This window comes from Mirounga angustirostris, unplaced genomic scaffold (genome assembly GCF_029215605.1).
Source record: "Mirounga angustirostris isolate CCGP_5_RB_7025 unplaced genomic scaffold, mMirAng1.0.hap1 SCAF_12, whole genome shotgun sequence".
Classification (NCBI taxonomy): domain Eukaryota; kingdom Metazoa; phylum Chordata; class Mammalia; order Carnivora; family Phocidae; genus Mirounga; species Mirounga angustirostris.
This window is the reverse complement of record NW_026991720.1, coordinates 43,454,178-43,473,763: the sequence shown is the minus strand read 5'-3', so window position 1 is coordinate 43,473,763 and position 19,586 is coordinate 43,454,178. Positions and strand designations below refer to the sequence as shown.

At 38.0% G+C, this 19,586-nt stretch overlaps 1 protein-coding gene across 12 annotated transcripts in view; it reads left to right on the top strand.

The window, feature by feature from the left end:
- The window catches only part of BBS9 (Bardet-Biedl syndrome 9), a 452,171-nt gene that overhangs the window by 95,120 nt on the left and 337,465 nt on the right, over positions 1–19,586 (top strand). For all 12 annotated transcript variants that reach the window (XR_010406428.1, XR_010406427.1, XM_064575077.1 and 9 more), the window contains one exon: positions 14,188–14,362. Coding sequence is in view for 10 of the 12 variants with exons in the window: in XM_064575070.1 (XP_064431140.1) it covers positions 14,188–14,362 (175 nt within the window). In the remaining 2 variants the exon portion in view is untranslated. The remainder of the gene's footprint in view (positions 1–14,187; positions 14,363–19,586) is intronic.

The following is a 19,586-nucleotide window of genomic DNA, read 5'->3' as shown; positions in this document are numbered from 1 at the left end:
AAGAGCCAACTTGTCTATGGAAAATGTTTGTTTCCTTACCTAGGACTGAATAGGTTTTGGAACAAGTTTTTCCTTTGTTCTTATAAAGGAAAAAACTTTCTGTACTTGTTTTCTGAGTTCTTTACAATAGTGGCTCTTAAGTGTTGCTGTGGGAAGTTCTTTAAAGGTGGTTAATGCCGGGGCCGGGGTGTGTTGGGGGGGGCGCCTGGGTGGCTCAGATGGTTAAGCACCTGCCTTTGGCTCAGGTCATGATCTCTGAGCCCTGCATGGAGCCCCACATTGAGCCCAGCATTGAGCCCTGCATCCAGCCCCTGCATCCAGCCCCTGCATGGAGCTCCCTGCTCAGGGGGGAGTCTGCTTCTTCCTCTCTCTCTGCCTCTACCTCTGCTCCTGCTCAATCTCTCTCAAAGAAATAAAATCTTAAAAAAAATAAAAGTGGTTAATGCTGGGATAAAATAGTTGCTCTGAAATGCTGTCCCATGTTAAAGTTTTGAGTAATTTTAAGGCAACAACAAAAAATTAGCTAATGTACTGAATTTTTTATAAAGCTAAAAAAATTTTGGTCAGTTAAAGGGCTGTGCTTAGTGCTAACATTTTCTACTTCCTACTGATTTGTATTATACTGTCTTTATAGAAGATGTTGGTGATATTAGTCTGTGTTTTTAATTTAATTTTTTTAAGATTTATTTTTTTAAGATTTTATTTATTTATTCATGAGAGAGAAAGAGGCAGAGGGAGAAGCAGGCTCCCCAAGGAGCAGGGAGCCTGATGCGGGACTCGATCCCAAGACTCCGGGATCACGACCTGAGCCGAAGGCAGATGCTTAACCATCTGAGCCACCCAGGCGCCCTATTATTATTATTTTTAAAGATTTTATTTATTTATTTGACAGAGAGAGACACAGCGAGAGAGGGAACACAAGCAGGGGGAATGGAAGAGGGAGAAGCAGGCTTCTGCCGAGCAGGGAGCCCGATGTGGGGCTCGATCCCAGGACCCCTGGATCATGACCTGAGCTGAAGGCAGACGCTTAACGACTGAGCCACCCAGGTGCCCCAGTCTGTTTCTTAAAAAAAATCTTTTGATTGAGCAGTTCACAAGGTTGACAATCTATGATGATCAGTGAAATTCAAAAACCTGGAATCACTGCTTTAGCAAGTACTTTTGCAAATAAAGATTGGAATTTCTGAACTGAACTATTTCCAACTTCACAGTCACCTTTTGTCCTAACAACCCCTGAGAGGTTTTCTACCCTTTTATACCTATGAAGTGAGACTTAATGACTAAACTGTCATATCCAAGGTTTATAGATAAGTGTAGGTACTAGGGGAAGTTAGTTGGTTGTTTTTTTTTAGCATGCAGATTTTGAGATTAAGATTGGCATGCATTCCTACCATGTTCCAGATACTAACCTGTGTATTTTGCATATGTTCCCTTCTTTAATCTTCACAGCAACCCAGTAGGGTGTAGAGGTTGTGATAAGGTTTATTTTGCATTTGAAGAAACAGACTGAATTAAATTAAACAAAGCCTCCAAAGTCACATCATCTCTGTGTCAGAGCCAGGATTCAAAACCTTATCATCTTGTCTTTCTGATTCAAAATCATTGCTCTTTCCACTACACATTAATACGTTAATCTGCATTTGATACTTTCTCCACTTTGTTCTTTCATGATATACCATCCTACTCTGGGAAAACGTTAACAGCCAGAGAGTATCTTATTCAGTATCCTTTTTTAGGTATTTTTCCTCGGGTAATAATCTCTTGTTTCTTATTGCCCAGAAAGACTGAATGCAGAGTTCTAATAATTACTAAAGCTTTAAGATTTAATCTGTGTATGTTTTTGAAGTTAGAGTTTTATGAAATACTGATGGATCCGAAGATCATTCTATTCCTTTGGCAGCCTCTTTGGGCTTCCACAATTTATTCTCTGTGCTTGAGTGATTTTCACATTCATTTATATATTTTCCTTTGGGATCCTCTCCCACCCCACCTTTATTTCCTGTGCCTTTCCATTAGAGTTTATCTTAAGAGCTGAGTTATCTTTTACCTTTTCCTTTTCTTCTTAATATTTCTTAGTGTATCTGATGTTGGGCATACAATGAGTACTTTGTTTTTTGACAGTCCTAAGCCCTAAAATAATTTAGAATTTTAATTGCTAAGTGTCACATATTAAAACTAATTATTTTGGGGCCTTTACTATGCTATTTTTACTTTAATGCTATTCATTCACTCATTCAACAAATATTTATTGAGCTGTTGAGCCCTACTATATACTAGGGACTATTCAGGGTTGGGAGGTATGGTGAATAAAGCATAATGCCAGATCTTAAGGTGTTTTCATGTGAACGTGGCAATATTGTTAAATATCTTGGCCCACTTGAGGATCATTGGCATCCTGGTACCTAGTACTGCAGTCTGACATAGTTTTTTACTTTCTTTTTTTTTTTTTTTTTTTAAAGATTTTATTCATTTATTTGAGAGAGAAAGTGTGTGAGAGAGAAAGCATGAGGGGGGAAGGGTCAGAGGGAGAAGCAGATTCCCCACTGAGCAGGAAGCCCCGATGCGGGACTCGATCCTGGAGCTCCAGGATCATGACCTGAGCCAAAGGCAGATGCTTAACTGACTGAGCCACCCAGGCACCCCGGTTTTTTACTTTCATGATGGTTTAGTTTACTTGAACAGATGTTTTGGGCCCCAACATATAAGGGATGTCACTCAATGCTGTGAGCTAGGTATTGAAAACAAAATAGGCTCATCTTCCAGGGTTTATGCTTTGTTTATGGAAGTTGGAGAGGGGAGAGAGCTATGCCAAATTTAGCCTTATCACCAGGAAAAATATTGTCAGTACTAATAGGGAGTGATGCAGAATGTACTAAAAAAGACTAGAGGGATAGTGTGATATTTATGCCTAGAGGGGATTTGAGAAGGCTTCGAAGTGATGGGATTGTGTTCTGGGGATTGAGGATGTATAGAAGGATTTTGTGAGGTTAAGGTGGGGGAATAGCACCTGAGATGAATTGTACTAGACTGACAAATGCGTAAGGGCATTTAAAGGTCAGGCTTATATTACCTGAAGTGTTTGGTGGTTGGGACTAGATGAGAGGGAGTAGTCAAAGTTCATTTAGCAGACACATTAAAGAGTTCTTTGGATTTCCTGCTTATTAATTTATACCTATTTCTGGAGATACTGGAGTACTTTTGAAGTTTTTGAGTGGGTTGATAACATGATTGTATCTGTATATTAAGATGATTGCTTTGGTATATTTGTTTTTATGAACTTTATTAATGATATGGTATTTTTTTTTTAGAGTTTTTAGCTGATAGGCTCAGAGTAAGCAGTTAAGCATTTTTTTTTTTTTTACTATTTTTTTTTTAAGACTTTATTTATTTATTTGATAGAGAGAGACACAGTGAGAGAGGGAACACAAGCAGGGGGAGCGGGAGAGGGAGAAGCAGGCTTCCCGCTGAGCAGGGAGCCTGATGCGGGGCTTGATCCCAGGACCCTGGGATCATGCCCTGAGCTGAAGGCAGACGCTTAATGACTGAGCCACCCAGGCGCCCCAGTGATATGGTATTTTAACGGCTTCTTTTAGAAGACTCCAAGGAAATTTATTAGACCAAACAATGGTTAAATGGCGCATCGACCTTTGTGATAAGAATTGGCAGTTCAGGAAGTTTAAAGTCATCATTGTCATTATCCCTAACTCATTTTGATTTACTTTTTATTTTTTATTTTTTTTATTATTCTTATGTTAATCCCCATACATTACATCGTTAGTTTTAGATATAGTGTTCCATGATTCATTGTTTGTGCATAACACCCTGTGCTCCATGCAGAATGTGCCCTCCTCAATACCCACCATCAGGCTAACCCATCCTCCCACCCCCCTCCCCTCTAGAACCCTCAGTTTGTTTTTCAGAGTCCATCATGTCTCATGGTTCGTCCACCCCTCCGATTTCCCCCGCTTCATTCTTCCCCTCCTGCTACCTTCTTCTTCTTTTTTTTTTTTTTCTTAACATATATTGCATTATTTGTTTCAGAGGTACAGATCTGAGATTCAATAGTCTTGCACAATTCACAGCACTTACCAGAGCACATACCCTCCCCAGTGTCTATCACCCAGTCACCCCATCCCTCCCACCCCCCCCACTCCAGCAACCCTCAGTTTGTTTCCTGCGATTAAGAATTCCTCATATCAGTGAGATCATATGATACATGTCTTTCTCTGTTTGACTAATTTACTCAACATAATACCCTCCAGTTCCATCCACGTCGTTGCAAATGGCAAGATCTCATTCCTTTTGATGGCTGCATAATATTCCATTGTGTGTGTATATATATATATATATATATATATATATATACACACAAATACCACATCTTCTTTATCCATTCATCTGTCGATGGACATCTTGGCTCTTTCCACAGTTTGGCTATTGTGGACATTGCTGCTATAAACATCGGGGTGCACGTACCCTTTCGGATCCCTACTTTTGTATCTTTGGGGTAAATACCCAGTAGTGCAATTGCTGGATCGTATGGTAGCTCTATTTTCAACTTTTTGAGGAACCTCCATACTGTTTTCCAGAGTGGCTGCACCAGCTTGCATTCCCACCAACAGTGGAGGAGGGTTCCCCTTTCTCTGCATCCCAGCCAACATCTGTCGTTTCCTGACTTGTTAATTTTAGCCATTCTGACTGGTGTGAGGTGGTATCTCATTGAGGTTTTGATTTGGATTTCCCTGATGCCGAGCGATGTTGAGCACTTTTTCATGTGTCTGTTGGCCATTTGGATGTCTTCTTTGGAAAAATGTCTGTTCATGTCTTCTGCCCATTTCCTGACTGGATTCTTTGTTCTTTGGGTGTTGAGTTTGATGAGTTCTTTATAGATTTTGGATACTAGCCCTTTATCTGATATGTCATTTGCAAATATCTTCTCCCATTCTGTCGGTTGTCTTTTGGTTTTGTGGGCTGTTTCCTTTGCTTTGCAAAAGCTTTTTATCTTGATGAAGTCCCAATAGTTCATTTTTGCCCTTGCTTTCCTTGCCTTTGGTGATGTTTCTAGGAAGAAGTTGCTTCGGCTGAGGTCAAAGAGGTTGCTGCCTGTGTTCTCCTTTAGGATTTTGATGGACTCCTGTCTCACATTTAGGTCTTTCAACCATTTGGAGTCTATTTTTGTGTGTGGTGTAAGGAAATGGTCCAGTTTCATTCTTCTGCATGTGGCTGTCCAATTTTCCCAACACCATTTGTTGAAGAGACTGTGTTTTTTCCATTGGACATTCTTTCCTGCTTTGTCAAAGATGAGTTGACCATAGAGTTGAGGGTCCATTTCTGGGCTCTCTATTCTGTTCCATTGATCTATGTGTCTGTTTTTGTGCCAGTACCATACTGTCTTGATGATGACAGCTTTGTAATAGAGCTGGAAGTCCGGAATTGTGATGCCGCCAGCTTTGCTTTTCTTTTTCAACATTCCTCTGGCTATGTGGGGTCTTTTCTGGTTCCATACAAATTTTAGGATTATTTGTTCCATTTCTTTGAAAAAAGTGGATGGTATTTTGATGGGGATTGCAATGAATGTGTAGATTGCTCTAGGTAGCATTGACATCTTCACAATATTTGTTCTTCCAATCCATGAGCATGGAACGTTTTTCCATTTCTTTGTGTCTTCCTCAATTTCTTTCATGAGTATTTTATAGTTTTCTGAGTACAGATTCTTTGCCTCTTTGGTTAGATTTATTCCTAGGTATCTTATGGTTTTGGGTGCAATTGTAAACGGGATCGACTCCTTAATTTCTCTTTCTTCTGTCTTGTTGTTGGTGTATAGGAATGCCACTGATTTCTGTGCATTGATTTTATATCCTGCCACTTGTCTTTCTTACGTCATTCAGGGTAATCCTGCATAAAACATTAATAATAGAGGTGGGGGAAGATTATAGATATTGTGTGTGTTGGGGGAAGGATGTGGAGGCAGGGACAGTGCATTCCCAGATAGAGCTTTTTGGCACTCACAATACATTTCTTTAGAGATTTCAATAGTTACCATGTTAGGGAATTGCTGTTTTGAGCAAAGTAAACTTAAAATAGGCAGAATATCAACTTGAATAGCCAGCAGTTCCCATAGACGCACATTTTGAAAGATTTCCCATAGTTCTTAAAGTCTTAAAAACCCTTTGCTTTGACAAAAAGGATAAATTTCTGATTGTGTAGTCCTTCTTACATTAAATGTACCCTTTTTGCTCTGAAGGAATTTTTTCCCCTCAACTTAAACGTTTTTTTCTCATAATTTGATCTGTGGGAAAGAGGGCAATCCAATAATATCACTTACTTACTTACCATTTATTGAATGCTTACCAGGATCAGGCAGTATGTATTTTTATTTAATTTTATCCTTATAGCAGCATCATGTTATCTTTTCATACCACCGCTTTACAGGTGAGCAAACTGGCAGAGCTTTCAGGGCTAAAATAAGGAGGCAGCAAATCTGGTTTCAAGTTCTGGCTTGCCATCCGTTCTGATGAGCATGCCTGCCATATTCATCAGCAGTCTCTCTCTCCACCTGAGACCCTCCCCCAGAGTTCACTGCTTTCACTCCTCTCCAGACATAATTCTCTTATAATCCCTGTGTCTGCGCACAGTGTGCTCTTTGTTTTTGTTTCTCTGATTGTCTGGGTAAACTCTTTCTTAACCTGCAAGACCCAAGTGTTATCTCTGTTTTGAAGCTTTTCTTGATTCTTCCAGACACTGTTAATCAAACTACATTGCCTTTTAAATTATTCTAATATGTCCCTGTTCTTACATTATTAGAATATTTAACTGGTGAACTCCCATATTCACTGCGCTTTCTTAGGGTAGCAACTATGTCTCTCTTGTAGCACATACTAGGTATACAGTGAATGTGGAATTCATTGAATGAATGTGAGTTCTGGAGAATGTTTTCAAACCTTTCATTATCATTACAAAGTAATTCACCCATTATCTTATGGATGCAAGTGATAATATGTTTAGGGCCTTCTTTTAAATGCTAACATTGCATTCATATTGAATCCATCACATATAATGCTAATTTAATGAATGGTTGTAATTTCTTTATGTTATTAAACTTGTTCACAGTTTAAGGGGAAAATTGTGATAAATAGCTTGGCGGAACACACACTAGTGGTCTTTGTAAGTCTATTAAGGTGCCTATTAAAATGAGACACATTAAAATGTCAAAAGGCAAGTTCATATGAAGAGTTACTATGTAGACCCAATTTTTATTTTCTTGAGCCTTAAAGTAATTAGTCTCATGAAGTTATTTATTGGGGGAAACTCTTGAATAATAGTTGAGAATTTGTGTAATTTTTCCCTGGTACATATTTAAAAGTATTAGCTGTTTAGCTCAACACATGTGTTCTATTTGTTGATTTTCTGTGTTTGCTTAGGGCTTTAAATTTTATTTATTTATATATAACTAAGATTTTAAACTTAGAATCTACTTGAATATTGCATTATCAGACACTGATTGCTTTTAGAATGCTTAAATAAAAAATATGAGGGAGAGAGTAACAAGACAGAAGTTAGCTATTCTTTGATTCAGTTAATTGCCAATTATTAATTATTAAACATGACCAAATACTATCATGTATCTCGAAAGTATGATAGTTCTGTTGATATGATGATATGAATAAAAAAGTATAAAAATTCTATTTAATGGTGAATTTAAAATCCTGCAAGCTCTAGAAATCCATCTACCATTTGTTTTTAAGTCAGTATCTGTTGAAATTCTACTCTGAACATTTTTATGTAGTTGCTCATAGCAAACACGTATCATTTTTTAGTTAGGTTTGAAATAAAGATTAATGAGTTAGTGTTTCAGTTTTTCTGTAGCAACAACAACAAAATTTTTTTTTCCGTGCATGTGTGCAAAACTAGTGAGCGAGCGAGCGGAAGTTCCACAGACTTTTGGACTCTTCTGTTCTTATGTATCAGTCTCTTGATGTTTCCTGTCTGCCTTTTTGACTACCTATACAACTGTTTTTCATGTATTTTTCAGGCTTGGAGAAAGACCAAGTATTTTTGACAGCTGCATGCTGAACTGCAATATATGCTTGGCCACAGGTCACGTTTGCATTTCTTCACTTGTATTTTTACTCAATGCGTAAAAGAAATATGAGCATAGAGAGATTCAGAATACATGTAGCATGCTGAGTAATGGTAGTCTTCTTTCATGTATGCCATTCCACTTACTCTGCTGCATAGATTTCACAGGAAGAAAAAGACAGCAGAGAAATGGAGGAAATGGTATTCAGGACTGCCCTCCATGGGACCCTTGCTGCTGTAATTGTGCATGATGGAAAATGCTCTGGGTCATGCATGGTAGAAAGAACTTCTGGGCATGGGGACACACACATGCACATATGCACGCATGCACACACATTGTAATGAATAGACTATAATTTAGTAAAGAAGACTGTTAATCTAGCAGTCAGTTCAACATGTTTATCCATCCTGTTAAAGCTTTGACTACATGATATTTTAACATCAGGAAATGAGACACAGTATTTAATAAATGTTCATTTCATGAGGCTGCCATAATAGAACTTTCCTGCCTCCACCTCCCCATCCCCACAGACATAAAATTTTTTCTTTGCCATTGAAAATGAAAAAATAATGACTTTAAAAATCCTTTCAAAATGGTTTTGGTGAGTCCTTTCTCAATTTGTTCTTAGCTCTTGCAAATAATATTTCAAATCACAATGGTTGGTTTTCTCTCATCATGGTTAAAGATCAACGGGATATATATCCAGATTTTAAATTCTGATGAAATCTCCAACCTTCCAAATTATTTCAATGTTAAAAGACATTTTTTCTCTGTACAGTTAAGGCATAATTTTTGAGGAAGCATCATTAAGATATTGTCATCTTTTGGGGCGCCTGGGTAGCTAAGTCGGTTGGCCATCTGCCTTCGGCTCAGGTCATGGTCCCAGGGTCCTGGGGTCCTGGGATCAAGCCCTGCGTCAGGCTCCCTGCTCAGTGGGGAGCCTGCTTCTCCCTTTCCTCCCCGCCTATGCTCTCCCTCGCTCTCTCTCTCTCTCAAATAAATAAATAAGATCTTAAAAACAAAAAAAGATATTGTCATCTTTTCAATCTACTGCTTGCTTTTATGTTTCATGCCCTATTGGTAAAACTTGATACATTCACTGGGTCAAGTCTAAATGCCTCTGCATTTTCTTCTAGTATGTTCCTTTTCCCTCCAGAAGCTTTCTCTACTCTTAACTTTGACCCCTATTCATTATACCTATCCTTCTCAGATACATCCTATCTCTATCATGAAATCTTTCCCAGGATGTTCATTGTAATGAAGCTCTTTGATTTTCTGTAGTACTTAGTCTGTTTCACATCATTTAGATGTTGTATGTTAACTTACATTAATTTTTAAAATGGATCCAGTGTGGTATAATGAAGTCTCCCCGGGAACATGTGGTATAATCGAGTGAGAATGATTTCTATTTGAGTACTAGCTCTGTCATTTTCTAACTCTTTGGCATTAGGCAAATTATTATTATTATTGTTTAAATATTTTATTTACTTATTTTATATAGAGAAAAAGAGAGTGTGTGAGCAGCAGGAGGGGCAGAGGGGGAGGGAGAAGGAGAGGAAGAGAATCCTAAGCAGACTGCACAGATAATGGAGCTGCATGTGGGGCTTGATCTCATGACCTTGAGATCATGACCTGAGCCAAAACCAAAAGTCAGACACTTAACCAACTCAGCCACCCAGGTGCCCCTAGGCAAATTATTTAAACTCTGTGGGTTTTAGTTTTCTCATGTGTCACATGGGACTACTGTCCACCTTTAGAGTTATTAAAGATTATAGCTAATATGCTGGGTAAATGTTTAGCACAAAGGCAGGAATATAACAGGTGCTCAGTAAATGTCAATAGTAGTTTTTACTCCTGATGTTCTATATTTCTTACAGCTCCTAATATAATACTGAGCATGTGGTAAGGACTTTGAGTATGGTTCAGGGCTAGGTCATTTAAATAGCTCCTGAAATCCTATCGCTTTTATGAAGGCTTCCTGTTGGCTCTGTTCTGTCAGAACTACAAACTTTCATGGCTTCTCTAGACTGTTCTTTCTGTTCGCATTATCTGTAAGGGGAGCCTTTGGTATGTATTCTGAAGTGGCTTCCAAAGCAGTGATTTGAAGGATTTATTTATTTATTTTTGAGTAATGTTTTGGATTGATCCCTACATTTTTCTAAACGTCAGCAGCTGAGATTGTAATAAATAAAGCATTTTTCACATACTTCAAATGCAGTATGTGAAACACATAGAATAAAATCTCAGCCAATCTGAACTTCAGATGAATAAATTATTTTGCCTAGCTTACTTCAGTTCAACAGACATTTATTAGTGTATCTCCTATGTGCCAGGCATTTTATAGTTGTTGGATTTACAGAGATGAGTAAGACATGCTTCCTGCCTTGGAGTTTAGTCTAGGGTGAACAAGAGACACAAAAACAGATCATTTCAACTGATGATTAGTTGTAAGATGGAGGTGAGGATGGAGCTCTGTGGGATCACACATGGAGGGTGGTTGAGGGGGAAAGAGATGAGCCTGTTTGTGATGTCTCTCAGAGGACAAATGGGTTGATCCACTTGATTCAGGGACAGAGATCTAACTCAGAGTGGCTTCAATATTTATGGGAATTTATTGCCTGCAAAGTTCCCAGGTAGGTTTGGCTTCAAGTTACGCTTGATGCCTTGGCTCAAACCGTGTCTTCCATGGCCCTCTTTTAATGGTGCCTTTGTAAAAGCCAAATGGCCTCTGTGATTCCAGACTTTATCCTCCTCACATATTATTCCCCAGAGGGAAGAGTAAGTTTTTCTCTAGTTCTAGCTAAACCAAGAGATTTAATTTTGCACATTGACTGTAAATTATACCTATCCCCGAACCAATCACTGTGATTAATGAAATACGGATTGGTTTGGATAAGTCAGGGCCTACCCTCAAGCTTAGAATGAAGTCAGTCTCATTATTCAAACCTCATGGCCAAAGATAGGAGGAGAGAATGGACGACCAAGAGGCTGCCAGCAAATGTGCACTAGACCGGGGAATATGAGTGTAAGACTTTTTGGGGAAAGGTAATAACATAAGCAAAATCAAGGAAGCATACACATCATGATGTATGTGGGAAGCAGCAAGTAGTTGAACATCAGTACAATGTGTAGTAGAGACTTATAAAATAACTTATAAAATAACAATGTGATGGAGTATTTGCTGCCTGCTGGATCTAGTTTCCATACTTCATTTAATTTGCACAGTAGCTAACTAAAGTAGGTATGCTGTCTTGCAGACAGGGAAACTTGAGCCCAAGCTCATAGCCAATAATTGGTGGAGCTGGACTCAAACCCAGATTATCTGACAGTAGAGACAGCCCATGTGGACATTACAGTATAAGTATGCTCCTCTATATTGCTAGAGTCTCAGAAAATAAGACTTCATATAGTACCATGCTAAGGAGCCGAGTTTTCTCTGGGGCTCAAGTTTTCTTCAAACTCTAGTTCTTTGTTATACCATGCAAAGGCAGTGGTTGTCAAACTTTAGCGTGCGTCAGAAAGCCTCTAGGACTTGGTAAAACCCAGAATTGCTGGACCCTAATAGCAGAGTTTCTGATTTAGTAGATCTAGAGCAGAATCCTATAATTTGCACTTCCAAGAAGTTCCTATATGATACTGATGCTGGTGACTTGGGAGCCATGCTTTGAGGACCACTTCTTTTAGGTCTTTGGGAGTCTGAAGATTTGTGGTTCAGTGATATTCAACATATTGAAATGAACTCAAATTTCATTGGTACTTCTGCTTAGAAATACACATGTTCTGACCTCACATTCTTTAATAATACAGACATCAAGAATACATTTTGATTACAGTAATATTCTCCCCCATAGGTCAGGGTCATTGCATAAATTTTTCATTAATTCAATTTTGTTGTCTCTTTGATTCTTGCTTATTAAGATTAAATTTATTGTTCTCCTCCCAGGTCCTACTCAATTCACTAATGCTGAGTACCCCCCCCCCCAGTTGTTAAGAAAGTGAATTTGTATACAAAAGGTTATATTTAAACACTGTATTTCATTTGTCTATACTTTTATTGTGAAACATTTTAAATACCAGAAAAAGTAACATGAACACCCATATTTCCACCATTTAGAGTCAACAGTTATAAATAATATGTATATGTATATGTATATTTACATATATGTGTACACACACACACACAGATTTAGTTTGATCCACTTGAAAGTAAGGTACAGGGCGCCTGGGTGGCTCAGTTGGTTAAGCGACTGCCTTCGGCTCAGGTCATGATCCTGGAGTCCCAGGATCGAGTCCCGCATCGGGCTCCTTGCTCAGTGAGGAGTCTGCTTCTCCCTCTGACCCTCCCCCCTCTCATGCTCTCTCTCTCATTCTCTCTCTCAAATAAATAAATAAAATCTTTAAAAAAAAAAAAGTAAGGTACAGATCTTGTGCTACTTCATCCATAAATATTATAACACTCATCTCCCAATAAGAACATAATCTTATATGTTCTCTTACATAATCACAATACCATGAGCACACTTAAAACAATAATTCCTAATTTTTTCTAACGTATAGTCATATTCCAGTTTCCCCAGTTGTTCCAGTGTCTTCTATACCTTTTTTTTTTTTTTAAGATTTTATTTATTTATTTGACAGAGAGAGACAAAGCAAGAGAGGGAACACAAGTAGGGGGAGTGGGAGAGGGAGAAGCAGGCTGCCTGCTGAGCAGGGAGCCCAATGCGGGGCTTGATCACAGGACCCCGGGATCATGACCTGAGCCGAAGGCAGATGCTTAACGACTGAGCCACCCAGGTGCCCCTACCTTGTTGTTTTTTATTACCAGGATCCAATCAAAAGAAACTAAAATTTAAGATTTAGCAATGCTAATGGATCTTTAGTTTCAAATAAGTTCTGTGGTATTTAAGATATAGATATTTGATTGCATTAACAAAGACACAGACTTAATGATGGTTTAAATAAGGAGACTGTTTATTTCTGCCGTATTTAACCACCTGAAGATAAAGTGGTCCCACTCTGTAGTGGGTGGGGGTGGGCCCTGTTGTCCTCCATATGTGGCTTCCATCTCTGAGGCCTATCAAGACAGCTGTGCCAGTTCCACCGTCATGCTGGGGAGAATGGAGGGGAGGGTATACTCAGTCCTTTTACGGGTGTATCTGGGTATTGCACATATTACCTCTGCTCCTATCTCATTGGCAAGAACATAATCATGTAATTGTATCTGTAATAGAGGCCTGGATAAGCAGACTTTTATGCTGAATGGCCACATGTCTAGTGATAATTCAAGTATCAAAAGAAAGAATGGCTATTAGGGGGAACATTTAGCTTCTCTGTCACAAGTTCTTTTTTGCAAATGACTGAGCTATACAAAACTACATTAAACCCATTTAACAACTTCTTATACCCTATGACTTTTCTCTTTTTGAGATGTATAGGCCTAATAATTGCTCCCACTCAATACTGAGCCCATATTGAACCCAGACTGTTATTCTTTTTTGAATGCTTTGATATGTAGTTTATAGATGTTTTGTCTGTTTCTAGGGCAGAAGACACTTCAGAATCCGTCCATAGTTTAGGGTGCATCTGTGATTAGTATTTTTCAATATTAGTATTTTTCACTCCCAACAGTGCTTAACACTACGGTTTGTGTAAAACTGGTGCCTAACGCATGTCTGTGGGTTTGGTCTCTTGTGTTTGACTCATGTCTAAGTCATTTGAAAGTATGAGACTGACATACTATGAAGAAGAGAAGTAGCCTCTACTCATTAGTTTTTGTTATATTTTTGATTTTGAAAAAAGTGATATCTTACAGGGTCATGATTGTTCTGAGAGATTATCTTGAGCTAGAGATTGTAGCATATAGTAAATGAAAATAAGTGTACTTAAAATTATAGACATCTTCTAAATAATTTAAAAACTGGGAAATGTATGTATACTGATATACAATAATCTGATAGCTTTATCAGTTTGTAATATAAAATTTTAACTGCTTATATTGCCCCTTTGGGGAAAAGATTAACTATGACATTTTTGTGATGGATAGTGATAAATGGAAACCATTATATTTATAAAGAAAAAGTCACTAATTTCCTCTAATTTTTCTTTAGGTCGAGATTTAATTTGTATCCAGTCTATGGATGGGATGCTGATGGTGTTTGAGCAGGAAAGCTATGCTTTTGGGAGATTTCTCCCTGGTTCTCTTTTACCTGGCCCTCTTGCTTACAGTTCCCGTACAGATTCCTTCATTACTGTCTCTTCCTGCCGACAAGTGGAAAGTTACAAGTAAGTTTGGATGTTGAATCTTTGGAATCATGACTCTTGGTATGTTGCTGATTAATATTTTTTTACAAAAAGCTTGGATATTACAAATGAAAAAGAGACTGGTTTCTTTGATAAAATGTGATTGTGGTGATTTAGAGGATATCATTTACATATTATAAAATATTTGCAAGTATAGTACAGAGATTGAGAGAAAGGATTTGGAAAGAGGCAGACCTGGATTGGAATCCTGATTTTGCTACTTGCAGCTGTTTGATAGTCAGTGTCCTTACCCTGGTTGTAACGGGGATAATAATGGCTATTTTTTTTTTTTTTTTGGCTTTTAAAGTTTTTAATTCCAGTTAGTTAACATACAGTGTTATATTAGTTTCAGGTGTAATATAGTGATTCAACAATTCATACATCAGCAGATGGTCATCACAAGTGCACACCTTAATCCCCAGCACCTATTTAACCCATCTGCCATCTCCCTCCCCTCTGGTAACCATCAGTTTGTTCTCTATAATTAAGAGTCTGTTTCTTCATTTGTCTCTCTTTTTTTTTCCCTTTGCTCATTTGTTTTGTTTCTTCAATTACACATATGATTGAAGTCATATGGTATTTTGTCTTTCTCTGACTGATTTATTTCACTTAGCATTATACTTTCTAGCTCCATCCATGTTTGTTGTAAATGGCAAGATTCCATTCTTTTTTATGGCTGAATAACATTCCATTGCTCGCATGCACGTATGTGTGTGTGTATCATATCTTTTTTATGCATTCAACAATAGATGGACACTTCAGCTGCTTCCATATCTTGGCTATTGTAAATAGTGCTGTAAACATAGGAGTGCATGTATCCCTTTGAATTACTGTTTTTATATTCTTTGAGTAAATATCCAGTAGTGCAATTGTTGGATCATAGGGTATTTCTGCTTTTGTTTTTTGTTTTTTTTATTATGTTATGTTAATCACCATACATTACATCATTAGTTTTTGTAGTGTTCCATGATTCATTGTTTGCGTATAACACCTAGTGCTCCATGCAGTATGTGCCCTCCTTAATACCCATCACCAGGCTAACCCATCCTTGTTTTTGTTTTGAGAGAGAGAGAGAGAGAGCAAGTGGGGAGAGACAGAGGGAGAGAATCTCAAGCAGGCTCCACACCCAATATGGAGCGTGATGAGGAGCTCGATCTCACGACCCTGAGATCATGACTTGAGCTGAAATCAAGGGTCAGATGCTTAACAGACTGAGCCACCTAGGTGCCCCAGGGTAGTTCTGTTTTTAACATTTTTTTAAACTTTTTGAGGAACCTCCATACTGTTTTCCAGAGTGGCTTCACCAGTTTTAATTCCCACCAACAGTGCAAGAGGGTTCCTTTTTCTCCACATCCTTGCCAACACCTGTTGTTTCTTGTGTTGTTGATTTTAGCCATTCTGATAGGTATGAGGTGATATCTCATTGTAGTTTTGATTCGCCTTTCCCTGATGGTAAGTGGTGATGAACATCTTTTCATGTGTCTGTTGGCCATCTGTATGTCTTTTTTGGAGACATGTCTGTTCATGTTTTCTGTCCATTTTGTAATTGTATCATTTGTTTTTGGGGTGTTGAGTTTTATAAGTTCTTTATATATTTTGGATACTCACCCTTTATTGGATATGTCATTTGCAAGTATCTTCTCCCATTCCGTAGGTTGCCTTTTCATTTTGTTGATCATTTCCTTTGCTGTGTGGAAGCTTTTTATTTTGATGTAGTCCCAGTACCTTATTTTTGCTTTTGTTTCCTTTGCCTGAGGAGACATATCTAGAAAGAAGTTGCTACAGCTTATGTCAAAGAGGTTATGCCTATGTTCTCTTGTAGGACTTTTATGGTTTCAGGCCTCATATTTAGGTCTTTAATCCATTTTGAATTTATTTTTGTGTATGATGTAAGAAAATGGTCTAGTTTCTTTTGCATGTTGCTGTCCAATTTTCCCAACACCATTTTTTAAAAAGATTTATTTATTTATTTGAGAGAAAGAAAGAAAGGGTGAGCACAAGCAGTGGGAAGAGCAGAGGGAGAAGCAGACTCCCCACTGAGCAGGGAGCCCAACTTGGGGCTCGATCCCAGGACCCTGGGATCATGACTGAGCTGAAGGCAGACGCTTAACCAACTGAGCCACCCAGGCACCCCAGTTGAAGAGACTTTTTTCCATTGGATATTCTTTCCTGCTTTGTCAAAGATTAATTGATCGTATAGTTGTGGGAATAATGGCTATTTTGACAAGCTTGTTAAAAGGATTGAATGTATGTCAAGTTGCCACCCCATAGAAAATGCTGATTAATTATTGACTGTTTCCTGAATTATTAATAATAAAGCACAGTATGAGTGAAAAAAGCCAGATGAAAAGATGCATATATGAAATTATTTTATAAAAAAATATGTGACATAGGAAGAATACTAGCAAAAATACAAGCGTTATTATGAATGTTTTAAAAAGAACAATTCATAGTACAAATGAAGTATGAAAATGACCCTATGAAAACAGTTTATACTTTTTGCTAGAAATTCTTACTGATTTGGAGGGATTGTGTTTGAGAGAGACCTTTTTCTTCTACCAGCTAAATTTTAATAAAAATTAGGGTTTTGAGTTTTTGGAGGGTGTGTTTTTTTGTTGGAGGGGATAATGGGGAAAAGAAAGTACAAATTCATTCTTGGAAAAGAAATAGACTTGGAGGATTACAGTATCTTCAGTAACATTGTTGTTATCTTACCGATGGCAACACTTAGAACTTTAAACGTCTAAGCAACACTTCATTATAGCTTTTCAGTATTATTTTTGGTCGTATGATTTTTCCCAAGGCAGGAAGAAATATAAATTCATCAGGCAACACCTGTAAATTTTTGTCTTCAAGTTTCAGTATTGTGCATATAGCATGTTAATGCAGTATTCCCTTCACCTTCATTAAGTGGCAGTCTACCTTTTGTGAATTATTGTCAAGGTATCTTAGATTCAAAACCCTGAACATAAGCAAATGTTTGTGACTAAGCAGAAGTTAACTGACGGAGGTACTGTGTCATTATATCATACTCCTTCTTTAACTCCTATGGCTCTTATCCAAAGGAGACGAATGAATTGTGGCATTGCTACTGGTAAGAAATAAAATATACTTATTTTGAGAGGGTTGAGAAAAATATCTGTATAATTCATTCAAGCCTGGCAAAGATTAAGCAATATTGAGGAGATCTGCTTTTCAGCTTTCCACCCAGTTCCGTGCCTCAACTCCTGCCTAGGAGGGAACTGGCAGTGCTACGCTGGGGACACAATAGAAAGATTTGAACGCTCCATGACTTACTCTTTGAAATATGTGCATAGGAATTAATTTGGTTATAACTCCAGGAGTGACTGGATGAGGAAGCAATGTGTAGGTTTCCTTAACGTGTAAGTTTAATCTCAAAGAAGCTCACCCTCTTTGAACTGTGGTAATTTACCAACATACCAATCTATTAAATCCATCTCCATCTAGGACTAAAAATACACACCTTATCCCTTGTGTGGATCTTTTATAATGGTAAAAATGCATAGGATATGTGATTATTATGAAATGATGCAATTAAGAAGGCTTATAACATTAAATAGTATATTACATTTATATACGCTTTCAAGTTTAATAGATTAAATTAAATGATAATCGCTGGTGCAATTTAGGGTTGGAGGAAGCATGAAAACTGTAGGTTTGTTCTTTTTTTTTAATATATATATTTTTAAGATTTTATTTATTTATTTGAGAGAGAGAGAATGAGAGAGAGCACATGAGAGGGGGGAGGGTCAGAGAGAGAGGCAGACTCCCTGCCGAGCAGGGAGCCCGACGCGGGACTCGATCCTGGGACTCCAGGATCATGACCTGAGCCGAAGGCAGTCGCTTAACCAACTGAGCCACCCAGGCGCCCCTGTAGGTTTGTTCTTTTGAGGCTTCATCTATTTATAATCAGTTAATAGAATGAAATCAGTTAATAGAAAAGACTTTTAAGACATAATTTATTTTCATTTTTGATATTGATATTTAATTACTTTAAAACAAGCTCAGTTATATTCAGATAGGAACTAGTGAAGGCTGTGGATCTCAAACTTCAGTGTGCATAAGGATCATTTGGGCAGCCTGTTATAAAATGCACATTTGCAGATTCCCAATTACCAGTACACTAGATTTTGATTTAGTAGGTTTGGGGATAAGAGCGAGAAATCATCACTGCAAACATATACTCTAGGTGGTTCTAATTTAGAAACATACTTTGCTGTTTTTCTTTTGAAGTGAGAGAATTGTTTGCCTTTTTTGGGGGTTGAGGTTGCAGGATAGATAACACCATTCTCTTAGCAATGTTTGTTACAATTTTGGATTAGCTTTTATTCTCTTTTTCTTTTTCTTTCCTTTACTTGTCAGAATTATTTGGTCAGTAAATCCTGACCTTTGGGTACTTTTTTCCCTTGTATTCAGCCTTTGCTTCCCATTTCCCATAAAGGCATTCAGGCCTTTATTTCTCACTTGCATTTCTGGTTTTCTTCTAATCTAGACTTTGAAGGATCCTTCTCATATCTAGCCTTTTAAAATAACCTGTTTAAGCCAGAATAATTTTTGTTGCCCATTAAAAAACTGAAACCTTCATATATCGACAGTCAGTGCTCCTTACAACCCAGTCCCATTCTACCTCTGTTAATTTGGATGTTCAGATTTGGAAGGGACTTTTAAAGTTAACTGGTTCAATTATCCTCCTTTTTTTCACCTCCTTGATATATTATTGCCTAAAACACTGATTTTTGCCAAATATCATATATTGCCTTCTTGTATTCTGCTGAAATATTCCAGAGTATGTCTTGTGTTATCAGATTCCTGAGAGCAGAGTTTGTCTTAAACATGGCTGAATAAGTTCATTTATTCAATTATTCATTCAGGAAACATTTTTCAAGAGGCTTCTCTGTGTCACACACTGTGCCAGGTACTGGAAGCGCAGAGTCAAGTCAGAGCTGTCCCTTGTCCTCAAGCAGTATGCAAGCAAGGGTAGGAGGTAGTAAGTCAGCTGTTTCAGTTCATTGTGATAGAGGCTCTAGAGAGCTGTGCACAGGATACTGAGGAGGCTACAGGTGGGACCTCTCAGTAAGAGTTCAGTGGAGGGAGGCTCCCTGAAGAAGTATACCTGCCATGAGCTTTATTTTCTCTCCTTTTCTTTGCTACACACCATACCCAACATGTACCTAGTACATTGCTA